Source organism: Cynocephalus volans, chromosome 13 (assembly GCF_027409185.1).
Source record: "Cynocephalus volans isolate mCynVol1 chromosome 13, mCynVol1.pri, whole genome shotgun sequence".
Taxonomy (NCBI): Eukaryota; Metazoa; Chordata; class Mammalia; order Dermoptera; family Cynocephalidae; genus Cynocephalus; species Cynocephalus volans.
In genome coordinates this window covers 98,446,964-98,465,412 of record NC_084472.1, presented here as the reverse complement: position 1 = coordinate 98,465,412, position 18,449 = coordinate 98,446,964, and the positions used below count along the sequence as shown (strand labels likewise).

At 33.8% G+C, this 18,449-nt stretch overlaps 1 protein-coding gene across 2 annotated transcripts in view; it reads right to left on the bottom strand.

Moving 5' to 3' along the window:
• Positions 1-18,449, bottom strand: part of SGCZ (sarcoglycan zeta) — a 477,366-nt gene that overhangs the window by 222,937 nt on the left and 235,980 nt on the right. For both annotated transcript variants that reach the window (XM_063077240.1, XM_063077241.1), the window contains exon 2: positions 5,641-5,742. In XM_063077240.1, the coding sequence (XP_062933310.1) occupies positions 5,641-5,742 (102 nt within the window). The remainder of the gene's footprint in view (positions 1-5,640; positions 5,743-18,449) is intronic.

Below are 18,449 nucleotides of genomic sequence, written 5' to 3'. Positions count from 1 at the left end.
AGCCTGATCAGGTTCTCTGCGAACTCTCAACTCATTTGCCCAATTTTCCACAAAGGTTCCTACTAGCCTGCTTACCCCTCCCTATAAAAGAATAACATTTTTCTGTTTGATTCTGAGATGCTGCAGATCTTATGTTTGGAGCTTCCGCCCTATTGTAATAGTGTTTTTTAAATGAAGTCTTGAAGTCTAGATTTGTTTTTATTTGATGACAGAATAGATCTGATATTAATTTTAAAGTATTAGATCTCTGAGCTATGAACCAGATGGTTGCATTTTCATGTCAGTTGTTGCTCTGGTTGCCTTCCATCCCATCAAAATGTTTGGTCTTACGAACTACCTTTACTGAGATATAGAATTTCAATGTGAAAATGTATTTACAGTTATTAGGAACCACAGGCTTTCTTCTTATTGCTCTCATCAGGATTTTTAATGTACTTTATGAATGGAGTGTTTTCATATTGTCAACATTGTTTCATATGTGTTGATATTGATTTTATGATTACTCATGTTTGCCTATGAACAATACTTACAACATTTTTATATTGTTACTTACTATTTCCTCTTTCCCTCTGGCCATTGTAGAAGTTGATCTCTCCATTAGGATAAAATGTTTCTTGTAGAGAGATCTGAATACAATGCATTAATTGCAAATTTTGGACCAGAATGACAACATTGGCCCAACTCTTAACACACTTATTTTCCCAAGGGTACTTGAGACTGAGAAATACCAGGTCCTGTGCCTGGGAGAATGAGCAACATGGCCTTTGACTCGTGAAAACCTGGTTGGTTACTAATTTTAGACCTTTAAAATGTTGCTAATTATTTGCTTAACAAACTCTTTGTGTTGACTGTGTACCATGTACACATATGTAAACATTACTAATCCTCATAACAACTCTATTATTTGCAATTTACAGATGGGGAAAGAGAGACACAAAGAGGTGTAATGAATTGACCAACATCAGAGGTCTTAAGTCACAGTGGTTTTGAAGCCAGGCAGCCTGGGCTCAGGGATCCATCTATAAACCATTGTGCTCTACAGCTTTTCTTAATGCCTAATTACTCACTTCTTTTAACAGCATTATTTTAACAATTACAGCTATTTTAAGAAGACTGACAGTTTTGAAATGATGTATTCAAAAACTATGAAAAAAGCTATTTTAATTGCTTTATTTCTGAATAGAAATTGCATTTGCTGAATAATAATGAATTTGTGAAAGTCTAACTGACTTGACTAAGACTGAAAGGTTTTTTTTTTTCTCTCTCTTTCTGATATCACTGGGTTTTTTAAATCGATCTTTTGATAATGAACTATTTTTATATCACTGTAATAAATTTTCCAGTGTGAATAAAAATTAAAAAAAAAATAAAATAATATGAATCTGTCCATGAACTTTTCGAAGACCCCTCAACTATGTAGAATTAAGACCAAAGTTCCAAGGCAATTAAAGTTACAGAACAGAATGTAAATATTATGAACTCTGACAAAGTTAAAGTAATATAATTTTAAAAAACTGATAATGAAGAGGAGTGAGGACAAACTGAAGAGGAGCTAATCACCTCAAATTATACTGCAGGGAGTTAATGAACTCTGTCTGAAATTAAAACATGGAGCTAATGCACCCAGCTTCTTAATGGTACTTGTAATCTGTTATTCTTAACTATAAAGACAAGTTTATTTAAAAAAAAAACAACAAAAAACTTATGTGGTAAATAAATATTTAAGTTCAGTAGTTTTCTAATTTATTTCACATTACTTTTCCTATTAAATTATGAATATATAATTTTAAATACCATACACATCTGTCCATGTACATCACATGTACTCTCTGTATCTTCTTATTTGTGCAGATATATAATTACATAACTGCAATGATGTTCACCAATGTTAACAGTTTTTTTTTTTTTTTTTCCAGAGGGTAAAGATTTTGGGACGAATTGTGGTTACGTTGGATAAAGACTACTGTAAAATCCTAAATTTCACCTACTTTAAACATTTAAATGTAAAATGATAATACAATAATGATGTTAATAAAATGATATGGAAGTTTTCAGATATTTCTTTTTATGAACTGGTTTGTATCGGAAAAAGAAACTTGCATAGAGAAGATTTGCAATGGTAGCTGAGAGAGACAGATAAGGAGGCAAGTTGTGTAACCAGGAAAGATCTTTGCTGTGCTCCATGGTTTGTATCTGAACTCTATAAAAAAAAAATTGAACACACAAGGTGCAGAAGTGGTTGTCACGAAGAACTGAGCTAGCATCATAGCTTGCAAGCCAAGTGAAATTTACACGAAGGGACAGCAGAGCATTCCTCATACCTCTTGCTAACACAGGAGTCCTAAGATCTCAAGACTTGGCTTTGCTGTGAAAATACTGGAATTGAAATTATCTGGTAGTAGTTTGACAAAATTATCAGTTTATTTGCTGGGATCAGTAGCAGTGGTGAGGCACCATCTAACTAACTAAGGATCCTTGACAGGGAAAAAAGCCCCAAAAACAAAAAAAAGGGCTGTTAAGCTAGTCTCAGATGAAATTTGGTAATACTGAATGAGGTTTTAGAAAACTGCATGATGCAAATTTTGCTGGTAAGAATCAGTGAAATGCATGTCATTTAACCACATTAATACCCTGGACTATGTAACCTTAGAAAACATATCCCAATAATATATTTTGTAAAGTCTGATAATTACATGTCCTAATTTACTAATAGTTTAAAGATTTTGCCCTAATGTTAGAACATATGCCTTGAAGATGATTCAGAATGTTACCATTGTTATCATTTATGACAGGTATCCCTAATTCCATATCTTTTGTATTTTTCGTCTGAAGAAAACTATATATTCACCTACACATATCTTCCGTGAGTAATTCCTCCCTGAAAATAATGTTAATTTTGAAAGATGCATTGCAGTCTAAGATATTCCCAGGATAGACTATAATATGTTTTTTTGTGTACTGTTTTGCTGGACCAACTTAGAAAAGGTTGATTTTTGAAAAGCATGAAGAAGAGAGTAAACAGCTATGGATAATCATAGAACTTCAAATATCTATAGATATGGAGGGGGCGGGGGGAGGGTCAGTTAGCTTGTAGACTAGATCCAGTCCATAGTTTATCAGGTTAGCTGATTAGATGTTTGTTTCTGTGCAACTGCGTTTTCTACCCAATGGAAATCTCTCTATTACCTTTCCATGTGTAGGATTAAATACTTACATAACCAGAAAAAAACTTTAAATAAGAAAATTCTGTATGTCAGAGTAGCTAAATAAAAGGAAGACAACAGGCTGGCATTAATGGAGGTAAAACACACACAGGCAAATCAAAATTGTTGAACACAGTGGTATTTTTCTTAGCTTAATTTAATCTTTATAAGTGCACTTTGAACTTAATAGACTTTCTTACTTTAAAACTACAGAAACTTTGTAATTTTATCATAAAAATTATTTGAATACATGAAAATGGGTGGAAAGATCGAAACGTCTAGCTGAAATGTTCTCAATTAAAATCTTATTTCTACAACGATTACTGAAGGTTTTGTGTTCTTTCTTAACCTAAGAGTTAAGCATTTTAGTAAGTTTGTACCAAACTCACTTTATTAATGAGAAAAATAAAGCTCAGGGAAGTTGTGGCTGTCTTTTTAAAACAGTGAACAGGCTTTATGCCAGAGAATAACTGCAGGAATTCATGGACAAGCAAATCATAATGTGGGAAGTGCTTATAAAATGTTTTTCTCTTTATTTCAAATATTTATGTTGGTGGTGTATGAATAGAGAATTTTTCCAAGAAGTAAATGAATCTCCTTCTATTTCTGTTCCCAAACCAGATTTCCTGTCCGCCTCCTGCTGTTCTGCCCTGCCTCTGCTTTGGCAGACAGTGAAGAGAGGAGACAGGAAAGACAAGCAACAAGGCTGAGGGTGTGAAAGGGAGCAGACAGTCTTCACTCAATACAGTAGGTTTTGGAAATGCTTGTGAACTTGAGGGAAGCTCTCCCGGGAATAAAGGTTAGGAAGCCCAATAGCCACCACCCCACCCTTTAATGCTGTAGTTAGTGGACTCTTTCTTAATTGGTCCATAGGTGGAAACAACACACATCCAAGCTTCTAGGAGAATCTTAGTTTACACCTGTTGTTGCAAAAATGCCCTGGCCGAGAGGATAAATTCTATGACCATCTGCTGGCAGAGGGCCTTACCATCTTTAAGTTGTCTAAATGGCTTCACAGATAAATCATCTTTGCTGTCCCTGGACATATCAATAGGGTGCATTTTCAACAACGTTTGTGCCTATGATTACTCTCACCTTATTCTTATGTTAAACAATTTTTTCACTTCCATGTAAAAGTTTTCATTTCTTCACATCTTACACTGCTTAGTAGTGCCAAACACAAGAACTCAGTAAATTACTGTTAATGGTAACGACTCCCAATCGAGAAAAGGTTACTGGTAATATAAGTAACATGCTATTTCTTCAGTTTTCGTAAAAACAAAATGAAGCAAAAACATCGAACTTTTTAAGTTTAATCAATTTTTCGAGTTTAGTTAGCTAAGGTCAAGTTGCTACTGTGTTACTCATCTGACCAAAATCTCAAAAGTAAAGGAGTGTCAAAATAAAATTTCTAGTGCCCAGTAAGCAGTCAATAGTGTATTAATAAAGATGTGTCAGTTTGCACATAAAAAATAATATTTAAAGTTAACATAATTATCCTAATTAAAAGTTTTATGTAAAACAATCCTTTGTTTTGTTTCCACTTTGATATTTAGAGAAAAAAATAGCTCTGAAGCAAATTATTCAAATTATGATTACTGTACAGTCCATTTACTAATTATTATATTGGTAACATTAAAACATTACTTTAGTCTAAAATAGACTTTCATATTTATGAAATAAGGATATTTTTTGAACTTGTATTAAATAAGCTTTCCATTATTTCTGTCACAAATTTATTTCCACACATATGCACACATCTCAAGGGAACATCTAACACATTTGAAAGATCTCCATAAGATTTTGATGTAACCAATGATATTTACTACATTCTGTGAAGTGATACTTAAGCCAAAACAATGACTAAACTATAATCTTTTGATTTTTAAGCATGCTGCTAAGTGATAAAACACACATAGCACACACACACACACACACACACACACATTTGAAGAATAAATATTCTAGCTGTTTTAAATAATGTACATTCAGAAATAAATTTAATTTCTAAATTTAAAGTTTGTAATCTTTTTTAGAAAATGTATGTCCATTAAAACTGAAAAGATGTACAATATATTGAATTAAAATCACTAATTCAAATCATTTCAAAAATTATTCAAGACATATGAAATGCCCCTTTTGGAATAACTATAGCTGTGTATATTTAACATCCAATGAAAACAGAGGGGCAAATTTTATAGTCTAACAAAAGCAACACTGCAGTTTAGATCAAAATGGTTCTCTGATTTGTCCATTTGAAACTAACCTTCTCCACTGTTTTTCCACTGTTTCACTGTTTTGATTTCTTCACATAGGTCTTTTGCTTAAGGAAACTAAATACATAATGAAAAGATAAAGGGATTGGATCCTCCTCTTTCAAGCTAAAACATAACCTCTAAATTATCTTTTACAGTAAGCCAAAGCCAGTATCACATACCTTTCGGGAATGAATTTCTTTCACATACAATGGAAGTAGAAACTCAGATATACCTTCAAGTCGAATTCCCTTCTTGGTGACTCTCAGATTTCCCATACCATCCTACAAGCAATGAAATATAGTTCACTTTTAGGTTAATTAGAGAATGAATATCTGGCCATAATTTTCTTAGGCCTAAATTGAGAAAACAGTGAGCTCAAATCAGTGATGATTTAAGGAAAACGAGAGATTGAATCTATTTAATAAATGATTTCAGGACTTTGCATGCATATAGAGGGCTCTATTTAAAATGAACAGGAAAAGAGGATTATAAAGGACCTGGTATCTTCTCCCAGCTCTGTCAGAGACTAGGGTTTTCCTATGAATAAATCCTTTACTTTCTTCATGCATCAGTCAGTTCAACTATTTATTAGGTAAAAATGATACTTTCTAACTGACTATTGGAAACAACTTTGTCTTCAGAGAGATCTCATAATATTTTTACATTACGAGTACACAAATAGTCCTACAATATTCAAATAGTCACATTTATACAATCATTTTAACAAGTAATTAATGATTACTGATATTAGCAAGCATGGTGTTCCGGTGTTCAAACAGTGAGTAAACATGCCCTATCTTTTAGAAAACAACAGTCTATGAGGAGGAGAAACAAGTACACAAATAGTGTTTATGAGATGGAATAAAATAAGTGAAATCAGGATACCTCTGGCAATGAAAGCAAGGAGATTTCACATCTGGTGAGAGAGTAGCCCATTTCTCATGGAAGAGAATGACTATGATAAAGGCCTTAAGAATGTGGAATTTCAACAGGGAGGTCCACGGAGGATGACCAGATGAACATGCTGGTAACATTTAGGAAATAGCATGCCATCTGTCCCATCTGGCTAACGTGTGGTGTCCTGCTTTGGAATACTGGGAGAGAAAAGCAAATAAAAAAGAAACATAAAAAGTTTTTAAATAGCTCAATGGCTTCAAATGATTCAAGTTAAGCTTCAAGAGGATTAATCTGGCAGGAGCACTGAGCAGGGCTAATGACAGAGTATCAGTAATAACGCACAACTTGGTGGTTAGTGTGAGGAGTGGTGGAAGAACGGCTTGCAGACTTGGTGACTAATTTTATCTGGAGACACTGAAAAGAGGAGCATTTAAGATTAATCCAAGGTTTCACGACTATGAGTCCATAAGGAAATGTGTATTTTTAAACTCGAATAGTGAAATTTGTAGGCTCAATGCCAAAAGCAAATTCAGCTTTGACTTTCTAACATTGAGATATAATTGCAAAATTCAGATATTTATCCATCAACCAGCACATCTGTGTGAAGGGGTAGGGGAGTGACACTTGCATAAGGCATACTTGAATCCATCATGGTGGATAAACAAACCCCATGTAGAAAGACATATATAAAACCAAGGAGAAATTTATGGAAGATGACTAGGTCTGAGGGCTGGGAAGAGGTATTCATACATTCAGGTAAGTTGTGATCAGTGTAAGAGGAAATCCCAGAGAATATGATGGGGCCACCCTCTACAGCCTCACCCCCTAAAAAAAAAACAATGAGATAGTATAACAAGAGAGTATTAGAAATAGAAAAAAATTGATATAAAAAAGTTTTGGAGAAAGAAAGAATAGATGGAATGTTGAAGACTAGGAATTGAAGCACTTTTAAATTTTGTTTAAAGTCAAGCTAAAGGAAAATGACTACTACACAAGAGGGACATTTGCAGGTGCTGAGGTCTCAATCTTCCCATAGAAGGAGAATGTAATGGATTCCAGTTGAATTAAATTTGGGATTGGAGTGAAGGATTTCGTTTCTGAAGGCACATGAAGAGGCTCAAAGCTAACACGGGAAATGCCTTATAAGGAACAACCAAAAAAAAAAAAAAAGAAGAAGAAGAAAAAAAAAAGAAAAGAAAAAGAAATGAATGAATGAGCAATTTCAAGCAGAACTTAAAACATTCTGATGAGAAAACACACATATTTTTGTTAGGATAATGACACACCCTGGTTTCTCTGAGATAAAAATGGTTTATACCAGTTTCATAGTATCCTCTTTCACTTTTAAAAATAAAAGTGTCTCTGATTTAGACACTAAATTACATGATCACCTGTTTACTTGCTCTAATTAGTGTGGTTTTGTAACATATGTATCTAGGAACAGAAACAGGCAGGATTAACAGTGAGAGAGACTCAAAAGTGAGGATTTGCTAAACAGGAATGGCAGAGAGTTTTAAGAACATGGTATTCTAAAGTAGCAAAAAGCGATGTCCCTCAAAAGGTTGACCACTATTTTTCTCTTTGGGTGTTAACAAGTAAAGAACAACAGTGTTGGACTGCCCAAATAGCACAGAATCAAATAAATGCAAAATGATGATAAATTAATGATTTTCAATAGCAATTAAGAAAAATGAGAAATGTTAAAATGTGTTTATTGTCAAAAAAATGGAATATTGGATTTTGAGATCTTCAAAGTGAGAGCATTTTCAGACAGGATGAGACCTAAAGAATACCTTAAGCACCCTAATTCTGTAGAAACAGAATTCTCTGGAGTTCAGTAAGCCAAGTTACTGTGGGTTGATTGAATGTATCCCCCAAAGTCTACACATTAGAAGCTTAATTCCCACTGTAACTGTGGAGGGTGGAAAATCCTATTACAGTAATTGAAAGGTGGGGCCTTGAAGAGGTGATTAGATTCTGAGGACTGTGCCTAGTGAATGGATTAAAAATGGTGGTCATGGGCGTGGCTCTGAAGGCTTTAAAAAGGAGAGTGCACTAGGAGCTCTCTCTGCTCTACCATTTTCTGCCATGTGAGACCCCTGCATTGCTGTAAAGCCACCACCAAAGAAAACCCTCACCAGACATGTTCCTTGGACTTTGGACTTCCCAGCCTCTGAAACTATAAGCAATAAATTTCATTTTGTTATAAATTACCCAGTTCTAGGTATTTTGTTATAAGCAACACAAAAGGACTAACACACATGTTTGTTAATTAGAACATATAATGTGACATGGGTCTTTAAAAAAAATTTTTGTCTTAGAGGGATTTTCTTGATTAAATCTCACACAGTGATATTACATGTATATTCTCAAACACCAGCCAGAAGGAAGTGTTCTGAGTGGCTTCCATGGAGTTGCTATGTAAACACCTATAGTCACTGTTAGACTATTTTAGGGTAATGGAAACAAATTCAATTGCAAATGTAATCCCCGTTTTAACATTAATCTTAAAAAATGATCTCATAATTTGATTAAAAATAAAAGAACTGAGCATTCAAAATTAGTTGTGATAGTGCTTATACTATGCATATTTAACTTTGGAAAGTGTTCAATCCGAAGCTCAGTGTTTCCTTCTCATATTTTTTACATAATATGTGATTTCAAATATATAAACAATTATGTTTTATTTAAATGAGATAAAATGCTATAAAACATTCTCTTCCACTGTGGCCCATCTATCTCTTTTAGAGTGACTTTCAGCACTCTGTGTCTCATGCAATTCTTTGTTTTTCAGGTTTTTTGTTCTCTTATCATCACCCACCTCATACTTCCACTGAACTATACTGCCAGTGTTTCTTCTCAGGAAAGCTCTATGTTTTGCATCTAAATTTCCCAATTCATGCATTTTACTTGCTTGGGCTAATCTTCGCTCCCATCTCTTTTCAATGTACTTACCCATTATTCAAGGCCCAGCCCAAAGAATGCCGTCTTTAACACCCTAGTCAGAAATAACACTTCTCTACTCCATATTTCCAAAACACTATATTTATATTTCTAATAAAATATATCATATTCTGATTCTAATTTTAGTTTACTGTTTAAACTTTTTTATCTCTTAAAGAATTAATGATCAATCTTATCTATGTTCTCACTCCCTCCTTTTTCACAATCCAACCATAGATTTTCTAAAGTAGGTGGTCAGTAAATACTTGACTATTGAATTGATAAGTAGTATCAGCTCTTTACTTGAAAAAAAAGGAAACGAAAATTAAATTAATATCATTTTAAAACTCACTGTTACCAAAATTCATAGGGTTTGTCTTTAAAAACTGCAAGTAATCTTTCTCATAATTTTCACGTATTTGATTTTTTAGACAAGGTGAAGTTTACTTTATTGGACAATACTCTTTTGTAATTTGTTATGAGAGACTGATTTAAAAATAAATCATAGGTATGAGTTTCAACGAAGAGAATTTTGAGAGCAAGTTACTTTACATTTAAAATTCACTCTCAGAAATTTGCAATGAACTAACCCAAGTTAACTCTGTCCTCAAACTAAGCTCTTAATGACATTGGGCCACTTGCTATTAGAGGTCACTTAAATATTAGCTAACCTCCAAATTGAAGATGCTCCTTAACAGAGAAATGTAATTGTCAGAGTAGTGAGCATGTTGACAGGGAATTAAGAAACACTTCAAAAATGGATGTGTCCATTAAAACACATAGAAAATTTGATGTATGATTTATTATTTAAAAACTTTTTAAAGAAAACGAAAGCAATCCAGTAGCCACAAAAGAATTAAATATAGATTTTAGACATATTTCCTGGTTAAAACCAAATGTTTTTTTTCTTCAAACTACTAGTATTACACATTTTAAAAGAAACTGGATAGAAAGGAAGGTAAATATATCTGTTTTTATGACTTTGACGATCTAATGATATTCATGCTATCCTTCAATTTGCATGAGGAAATGGCCTGAAAGAGGTAGTTTAGAGACAAATTGGGGCCGACTGTGGCAATTATCTGTGAGGTCTTGTGAATTAAATATTTTTAACAAAGTAAAATAAAGGAAAATGAAAATATTATATTGTTTAAATGAAATTACAAATCACATTTAAATTTCTTTTTGCTGTTTATTTTTAAATTTGTGCTAAATGTATAAAACCCCCCATTTAATTTTTAATGCCTAATTAAAGAAGAGGAGGTTTTCTTTAAAATACATAAGAATATTATTTTTTTCACCTGTTTTATGGCAATGTGATTTATACTTTATAATGAGCTGTTTTTCCCCAAGCCTAAGAGAAAGTACAAACAGAACAGAAGCTGGCAGTCACTTTACATGCACGTTTTACTGCGTTGTCTGCTGGAAGCCTGTATTTTATTTTCAGTTTAATTGGCCTTCCTTATCCCTGCATATTATTAGAAAATAAACTCTACAGTGATAACAATTGATAGACCAAAGAATTTGACCTGTAATGCAATGTGTATGGAAACAGTTTTAGAGAATTCTGTCAATAAAATAACTTTCAGCATCTGGAACATGATTTATTACAATTGTTCTTTGCCAATATTTGTTCAAATTTCATCATTTATCTATTCTCTATTGTTGGAGTTATAAAAGAAGTTTTTAAATATATTCACATATTAAATATGAAAATATTGTATTTGTGCCTCTTGTGTTGGTGTTGTTGTAGCTATGTCAATGATTTTTTTAAAAGCATAATAAAATAAATTTGGTTTCCAAAATTTCCTCTATTAATAACACAGTTCTCTGGTACATATTTCCTTCTTACTAACTACCCACATATCATTGGCCATAGAACATATATAATTGCTTAATAACAAGAGGAAATTTGATGAAACAAAATAAAAATATATTAGTCTGAGACGGCAGATGGAATCACAGTCATTCATTATGTGTAGTATAAATGGATGTACTCAATACGTCCAACGAGGCTATAAATAAGGAACCAGCCAAAAGTACCTGTAACTTGATGTAAAAATGGCAGAACTACAAACCTGAGTTACGGATGGAGAATTTTATATATATGTTGCTGTAGGTACATCTGGAATACATACAAATTTTATATTTAATATTCTTGATTAAAAAAAATATGTTTCCCATGGGAAATCCCTTGGAATCATTATCAGGAAAAATATTTTGGTGTGGCTCAGTCTAACATTAATTTTATAATGCAACTTGAAATGTGCCTGAAAGTAACAGCATTGTGCTGCTTTAACTTGAGTGAGATCAGTGCTTGTGGGAGGAGACAGAGACTTGCTATGGAAGAATATTATAGAATAACAAAGGGTGCTATTAAAAATATATTTCTTGATGGTAAATGGAGACAACTGCAAAGAGTCTCAGGCATTTGAATTAAGAAAAAATAATAAGTAATGGATTAATAATAATGCTATTATTATTAATGCACTGCCATCTGTAAATGGGTAGCTGAAGAACTTCCATATGTTAATCTTTAACAAGAGTATAAAGCCTACAGGTTCACTACTAGCATAATTGTCTTTCCCAACTGTGCTTAACAGAATATCAAAGTTGTAATAGAGCTAGTGAAAAAAGAGTTCCACTTTCAAATAAATTTAAGAAACTATTGCATGATATATTCCCACTCAGAGAATTATAATTCACATTGGCATATTAAACACTCTGAGAAGTCTAGTGTGAAGAAACACATTTCCTTTATTTAATAGAGTGTTCCTCAAACATTTTGTCCAAATGAGCCCTCCACTCACACCTCCCAATTTTTTGGAGTAGGTGGAATGATGTTTTTTTGAGTGTACTATGGAAATACCAGGCTAATCACATATATTTTTTAAACTGTAAAAAGGAGATGCATTGTTTAGCATGGAGGCTCAAAAAGAGGTGATCAAAGAATCCCATGTCTCCACAAATGTTTGTTGAGAAACTTCTTATAGTACTCCAAACTCTTATAATTTGGCTTCCCAGCTGTAAATACTGCAAAGAATATGCTGAATACTGCTAGAAATGTGGTTTCCTTCATGGACGTCACTTCTTAATATCAGTAAAATGTGGGAAACGGATGTGATCCTGTTTTCTGCATGTGATATCTGTCAGTTATTACAAGCATAGCCTAGTTCCTAAAAGGAGGATCACCTCTAGCCTTGAACAAAATCACATTTCTCGATCTTTAAATTAAGCATAAGATCTTAGGGTTTGGTAACCCCACAAAGGTACACCTCATGGTAAGGTATTATCTAAGGATTACTTCCAGACTCCTAAGACAGCATCTTTAATTTCCACCTCAACTATGGCACTAAACATATTAGTTTGCTTCACAAAGCACTTAAGCAGATATTGATCCAATGGCACATCACAACCCTGTAAAAGAGACGCATTATTTTTCTCATTTTATTGAAAATTTAAAAAAATCCATGAGTGTGAGTTTCATGCAGCTAGTAAGCTCCCCAGCCAGAGCAGAAGAGGTAAATCAGACAGCAGAAGTAGGTAAGATAAAGTTGTTGAACTTAAAATAATAGATTTTAAAAACATAACCTGGGTGATACTGAGGGGCTATTAGGTGAATATCATTACAGAAAGGACAGAAAGCTTATGAAGACACAGACGAGCAAACTGATTCTCTCTGTGGGACTGGGCAGTGGGATTATTAATGTTTTCTGATGCTGAGTTACTTTATGGTTCACAGACCTTCTAATCTCCATGCCTATTTGGCACGTGCTGTATTGAGTTTATAAAAGTTTAGCACTTGGCCTCTTAGACTAAAGAAATCACTTGGGCTTTTAATGTCTGAGATCCTTCTCAACATAGGATCTCAATATAAGGAACCATATTTCTCGATATAGTTTCTCAATATAGGAAACTATAGATTTCCTTCTCTATAACCCTTGACATTTGAGAACGGATTTTTTTTTCTAAAACAGGTAGTGTAGCATCACTCCTTAAACATGATAACTTCCATTACAGATACTGGTAACCATTCATTTAGAAAATATTTAACACACATTTATTTTTTCTACATTTTATTTATGATACTTTACTATATTTCCAAATGGCAACATAAAATCCCTTCCTAAGGTTGGTTTGTTTCTGTATCAAATACGACAGATGACTTCACCTGCAACAGATTCCTTCTTGCAGGAATTGCCTCCTGCTCCCTTCTCCAACCTCTCTTCATCAATGTGGTCCTCACAGAAACTGCCATTTTTTAAACCTGGTTCTGACATGTTTACCACAGATGATCCAAGCTAGGGTCACTAACTAAACCCAAGCCAGGCCAATCAGATACTTTTACTCGTATTTCTTGAATTAAGAACAATAACCAATGAAATGATTGCTCTTCAGATATAAATCTTGGGAGCTAACTGTGGTCATACTTTGAATTACGCAGAGAAAGCCAGTTTGAGTAAGAAAGAATAAGCCTAGACTAAGAGAGGGCAGAGAAGGATAAGGAAGGAGGCTAAGTCCTGTTGGCAAACATGTCCCTGTTTCTTGTTCCTGTCACCCAGGTGCATGACTTGCCTTCCCAGATGTTTTTTTCCAACATTTCCTTTAGTTTCATAATCTCTTTTTTCTTTTCTTTTTTTTTTTATTATACATACATGCAGGGTACAACACTGATTTTCAATAATTGTGTACAATGTGTGATGGTCAGATCAATATAGTTAGCTTATTCATCATGACAACACTCAATTGGTCTTGGTTTCCATTGACCATTTCCTCATTAGCCCCCCTCCTACACCCCCTCCCCTTCCCTTGTCAACCTCTAGTTTTCTAAAAGTTCAACGTGTTACTGTGACTGTTGGTTCACAAATTCCCTCCCTCTCTTCTCTTCTCTTTTCTCTCTCTCTTTGCTTAAACTGCTTCCTGGTTTAGTATGAGAAGACTCGAGTCCATTCTAACAGATTACCTTGTCTACATATTCATGCTCCTTCTTGGTAAACTCGCCTACTTCCATGGCTAACATTCTTTTAGCTAAATCAAGCTCCTGCCACAGGACCATTGCATATACTGCTTACTCTCTCCTTACTGGAGTCTTACTAGAGTTTGTGCCAGTTTGTATTATTCTTGTGTTTGCCTTTGATTATACCTGCAATCAGGTTATAAGCTTGTTGCAGAAAGCTACCACATCTTTTTGCTCATCATTGATTCCAGAATTAATTTTTACAAGCAGGTTTTTGCAACCCAGATTTATCTTTTGAATTCTAGACAAAGGCATTCCATTGCTTACTTCCTACTATTTCCTGGACTGTCACTGGCCTCCCAAACCAAGCATACACCAAATAAATGTGATCATCTCTCGACTTGAGCTGTTTCTTATGTGTGCTCCTTATCTCAAGAAATTGTTATCATATTTACTTAACAGAAACCTGTATCTCACCCTGGACTTCTCAGTTCTGCTTCTCACAATGGATCAGTCACCACGTCCCATCCACTTGTCTTCAGTTGCTCTACTTGTTTTCATTCTGGCATTGCTTCTGGTACACACTAGAATGTGCTGTGCAGAGAGCCACTAAATGAAGGACTTATTGCCCCGCTTAATGGAAAAACTGTGAGTGAGTAGCCTGCAGCTGTGAGCTCCTTCATGCATAAACACCGTGAAATAACCTGCAGCCATGTGAAGCAAAGGAGAAGATGCATAACTAGCACAAGGGATGGAATTTAAAAAATAAAATAAATAAAACAAAAAACCCCAGTACTTGGAAAATAAAAAAAAAAAAACAAGAAAAAGAATAATATTTATTTAAACTAAAAATGTGTGCTTAGAACAGAAAATATATTTGCAAGAACAAGTAGGAATAAAACGATCATTAAAAAGAACAGAATAATTTACTGTAAGGAAAGGGCAAATATTAATAATGGAAGTGGAAATAAAAATAAAACAATGAAAGAACAAATCAATGAATAAAAAATTATATAAAGTTAATAGTAAAGAGTGAGAAAGGGACATTGGAGCTATCAATGATACAATAATGATAAAGTTCTGTAAATTGACAGGTATAATCACTTCAATGTTCTGCATCTGAAGTTAAAAATAAAGTAAAATCTACTGGGGATATGGTTAGTTCTGTCCCCCTTTATCTTCATTGCTAGTATTTTAATTCAGCTCTCTCCCCCATTTCCAGCCTATATGTTATGATATCAGTTTCCCAACTGCTTTCATTGTTATTAATATATCCAATTAAAATCTTTTTTCATATTTTTGACACTCTTATCCTCTTATAAAACAAATTTTATTTTGTCAGTATCTAAGGATAAACTTAGCCCCAAATGCTTTTCATATCCTGAACCATACTCTGGTAAGTTATGATGCAACTACATTAATAGTTTTAATGTTTCACAAACATTCCCATAATGTATTCTATTCCTTCTTCTTTTCTTCCATAACAGACTATTCTTCTCGCTTTCATGAATTTATTACAATGCATTGCAGTTCATTGTCTACTGGACACTCTCTCCTTGTGGTCTGATTTCACTGAAGGAAAAGATTATGTCTTCTTTTTCTTAGTATCTCCAGCATTTATCAAAGTGACTTGTATATACAAGCACAAGTATTTGTAAGTATGTGATAAACATCAGCTGAGGTTTAAAAAAAATGAGCTTTTAGGTATTCAAAACTGGACTACTTATGACACAGAAGCTCATAGCAGACTGATGCACTTGCTGACAATAACCAGGACAAAATAATGAAGTGCAAATCCAATTATCTTTGAAGGTAACGTGCTTTCTTACTGTGGTAAAATATACACAACATAAAATCGATCATTTTAGCCATTTTTAATCATACAGTTCAATGGCATTAAGTACATTCACATTGTTGTGCAATCATCAAAACACTATCCATCTCCCAAAATTTTCATTTTCTTCAACTGAAACTCTGTACCCAGTAAATAACAGCTCTTCAATGCCCTCTCCCTTCAGCCCCTGGTAACCATACTTCTTTCTGACTCTATGAATGTGATTAGTCTAGGTGCCTCAGATAGGTATAACGATACAATATCTGTCCTTATGTGACTGGCTTATTTTACTTATCATAATGTCTTCAGGGTTCATCCATGTAGTAGCGTGCATTATAATTTTTTTCCTTTTAAAAGCTAAGTAATATTCCATTGTATATATGTACCACATTTTGTGTACCCATTTATTCATAAGTGAACATTTAGGCTGCATGCACCTTTTGACTACTGTGAATAATGTTGTCTGAATATAAGGGTAGAAATATCTCTTCAAGACTCTGTTTTCAATTCCTTGGGGAATATACCCAAAAGCAGATTTGCTGTATGGTATAACATGGTAATTTTGCATTTAATATTTTGAGTAACTGCATACTGTTTTTCAGTGGCTGTACCCATCTCTACCAGCAATGCACATGAGTTCCAATTCTCTACCTCCTTGCTAACATTTGTTATCTTTTGTTTGTTTGTTTGTTTTTTAATAATAGCCATCTTATTAGGTGTGAAGTGGGGTAACATACTTTTGAGGTGGCTAGATTTGATGGACCAAGATGTTGAAAAGAAGAGATACCTGTGTTTCAGCTTCTTGTTCATTTGTTTTTCTCTCAAAGCACTGATCAACTTTAACACTTCAGGACAAAATTCTGAAGCTAACAGCTGGCAGAGAGTGTGTCAGAGGGGGAGAAAGCAGCAAGGGTTTCTGTAATCTCACGATCCAGGGGAGTAAATTTTAGGCTAGCAAGGCAGTCAGGAATTGAGGAACTAAGATCCTGGAGAAAAGGGAGATAAACCTTCGGTTTTGCACAGAATTTTCCACAAGTCATTTGCTGGCTATTTAGCTTCCCAGACAGAGGCTAAGAAGGCTCTAAGAATATCTGAGAACTTCAGGGAAACTTTCAGTAATTGCACACTGCTGGAGACCACACATTAGACTTTAGTTACTTGCTAAGGAAAGGGGACCCTAGCAAACACTGCAATGTTCATTTGGGAATTATAAAGGGTTATATCAAAGAGAGGTAATAATCTAGAGTCAGGGGAGATTCACAATATATGAATACCAGTGTCAAGTCATCTCCAACCTTGATTTTATTGAGTAGCGATCAGAGGGTAAATTTTCTACAAAGATAACATCATCTAGAGCCTCTACTCTTTTTCAGAAACTAACTCTAGAATTCATTTGAAAATACCAATCATGCCAAGAATTAGTACCAAAGGCGGGAAAAACAATGTGAACAAACAACAGGTGATCCATTTGTTTGAGAGTTCATATGTATATCCAAAATAATTATGACTCATGTATTCAAGAAAATATATGGCAGCATAGAAAATGTCATCAAGGAACTGCAATCCACAAAAAAAGAATTAAGTGGAAATTCCAAAATGAAACAATTCAATAATCAATATTAAAAACATAATAGATAGACATAACAGGAGATTGAGAATAGAGAGACCCAATAAAGTGAATAAAGAGGTCAGTAGCAAATATGCAGATTGAAGCCAAACAACTGAAAAGAGCAGAGCAGACAAGTAGACCATAAGGAAAACACCTAAGCTACTTTAATTGAAGAATAATTGATGATGAATTTACCAAACTCAAACCAGGGAAATTACAAAGAAAGCTACACTAGACACGGGGTGGTAAAACTAATGAAAATCAAAAAGAAGGAGACAGTCTTCAAATCAGCATGGAGAAAAGGATATTAACTACAAAGTAGCAACAATAAGACTGATAGCTAACTTTTCAAAAGAAATTATAAAAATCAGAATACGGAGAAATAATATTTTAACCTCATGAAAGAAAATAACTTCCAATCTACAGTGTATAACAAAGCAAAAGTAGAGCCCTAGCCAAGGCAAAAGGGAAAGCAAAAAAGAGAGAGTTCAAACAATTTAGAAAAGAAGACATAAAATTTGCAATCTGGAGATGATGTGATTGTACATGTAGAAAATCCAAGAAATGAACAGATAAATTTTTGGAATTAATATAGTGACTTCAGTTAAATTGCTGGATGAAATAGCTGATTGTGTTTTTATACATGAGAACAACTAGAAATGAAAATCAAAACCACAATGAATTACCAATACAAATCCATCAGTATCACTAAAACTACAAAAAATAAAAGTTAGTAATGTCAAATTTA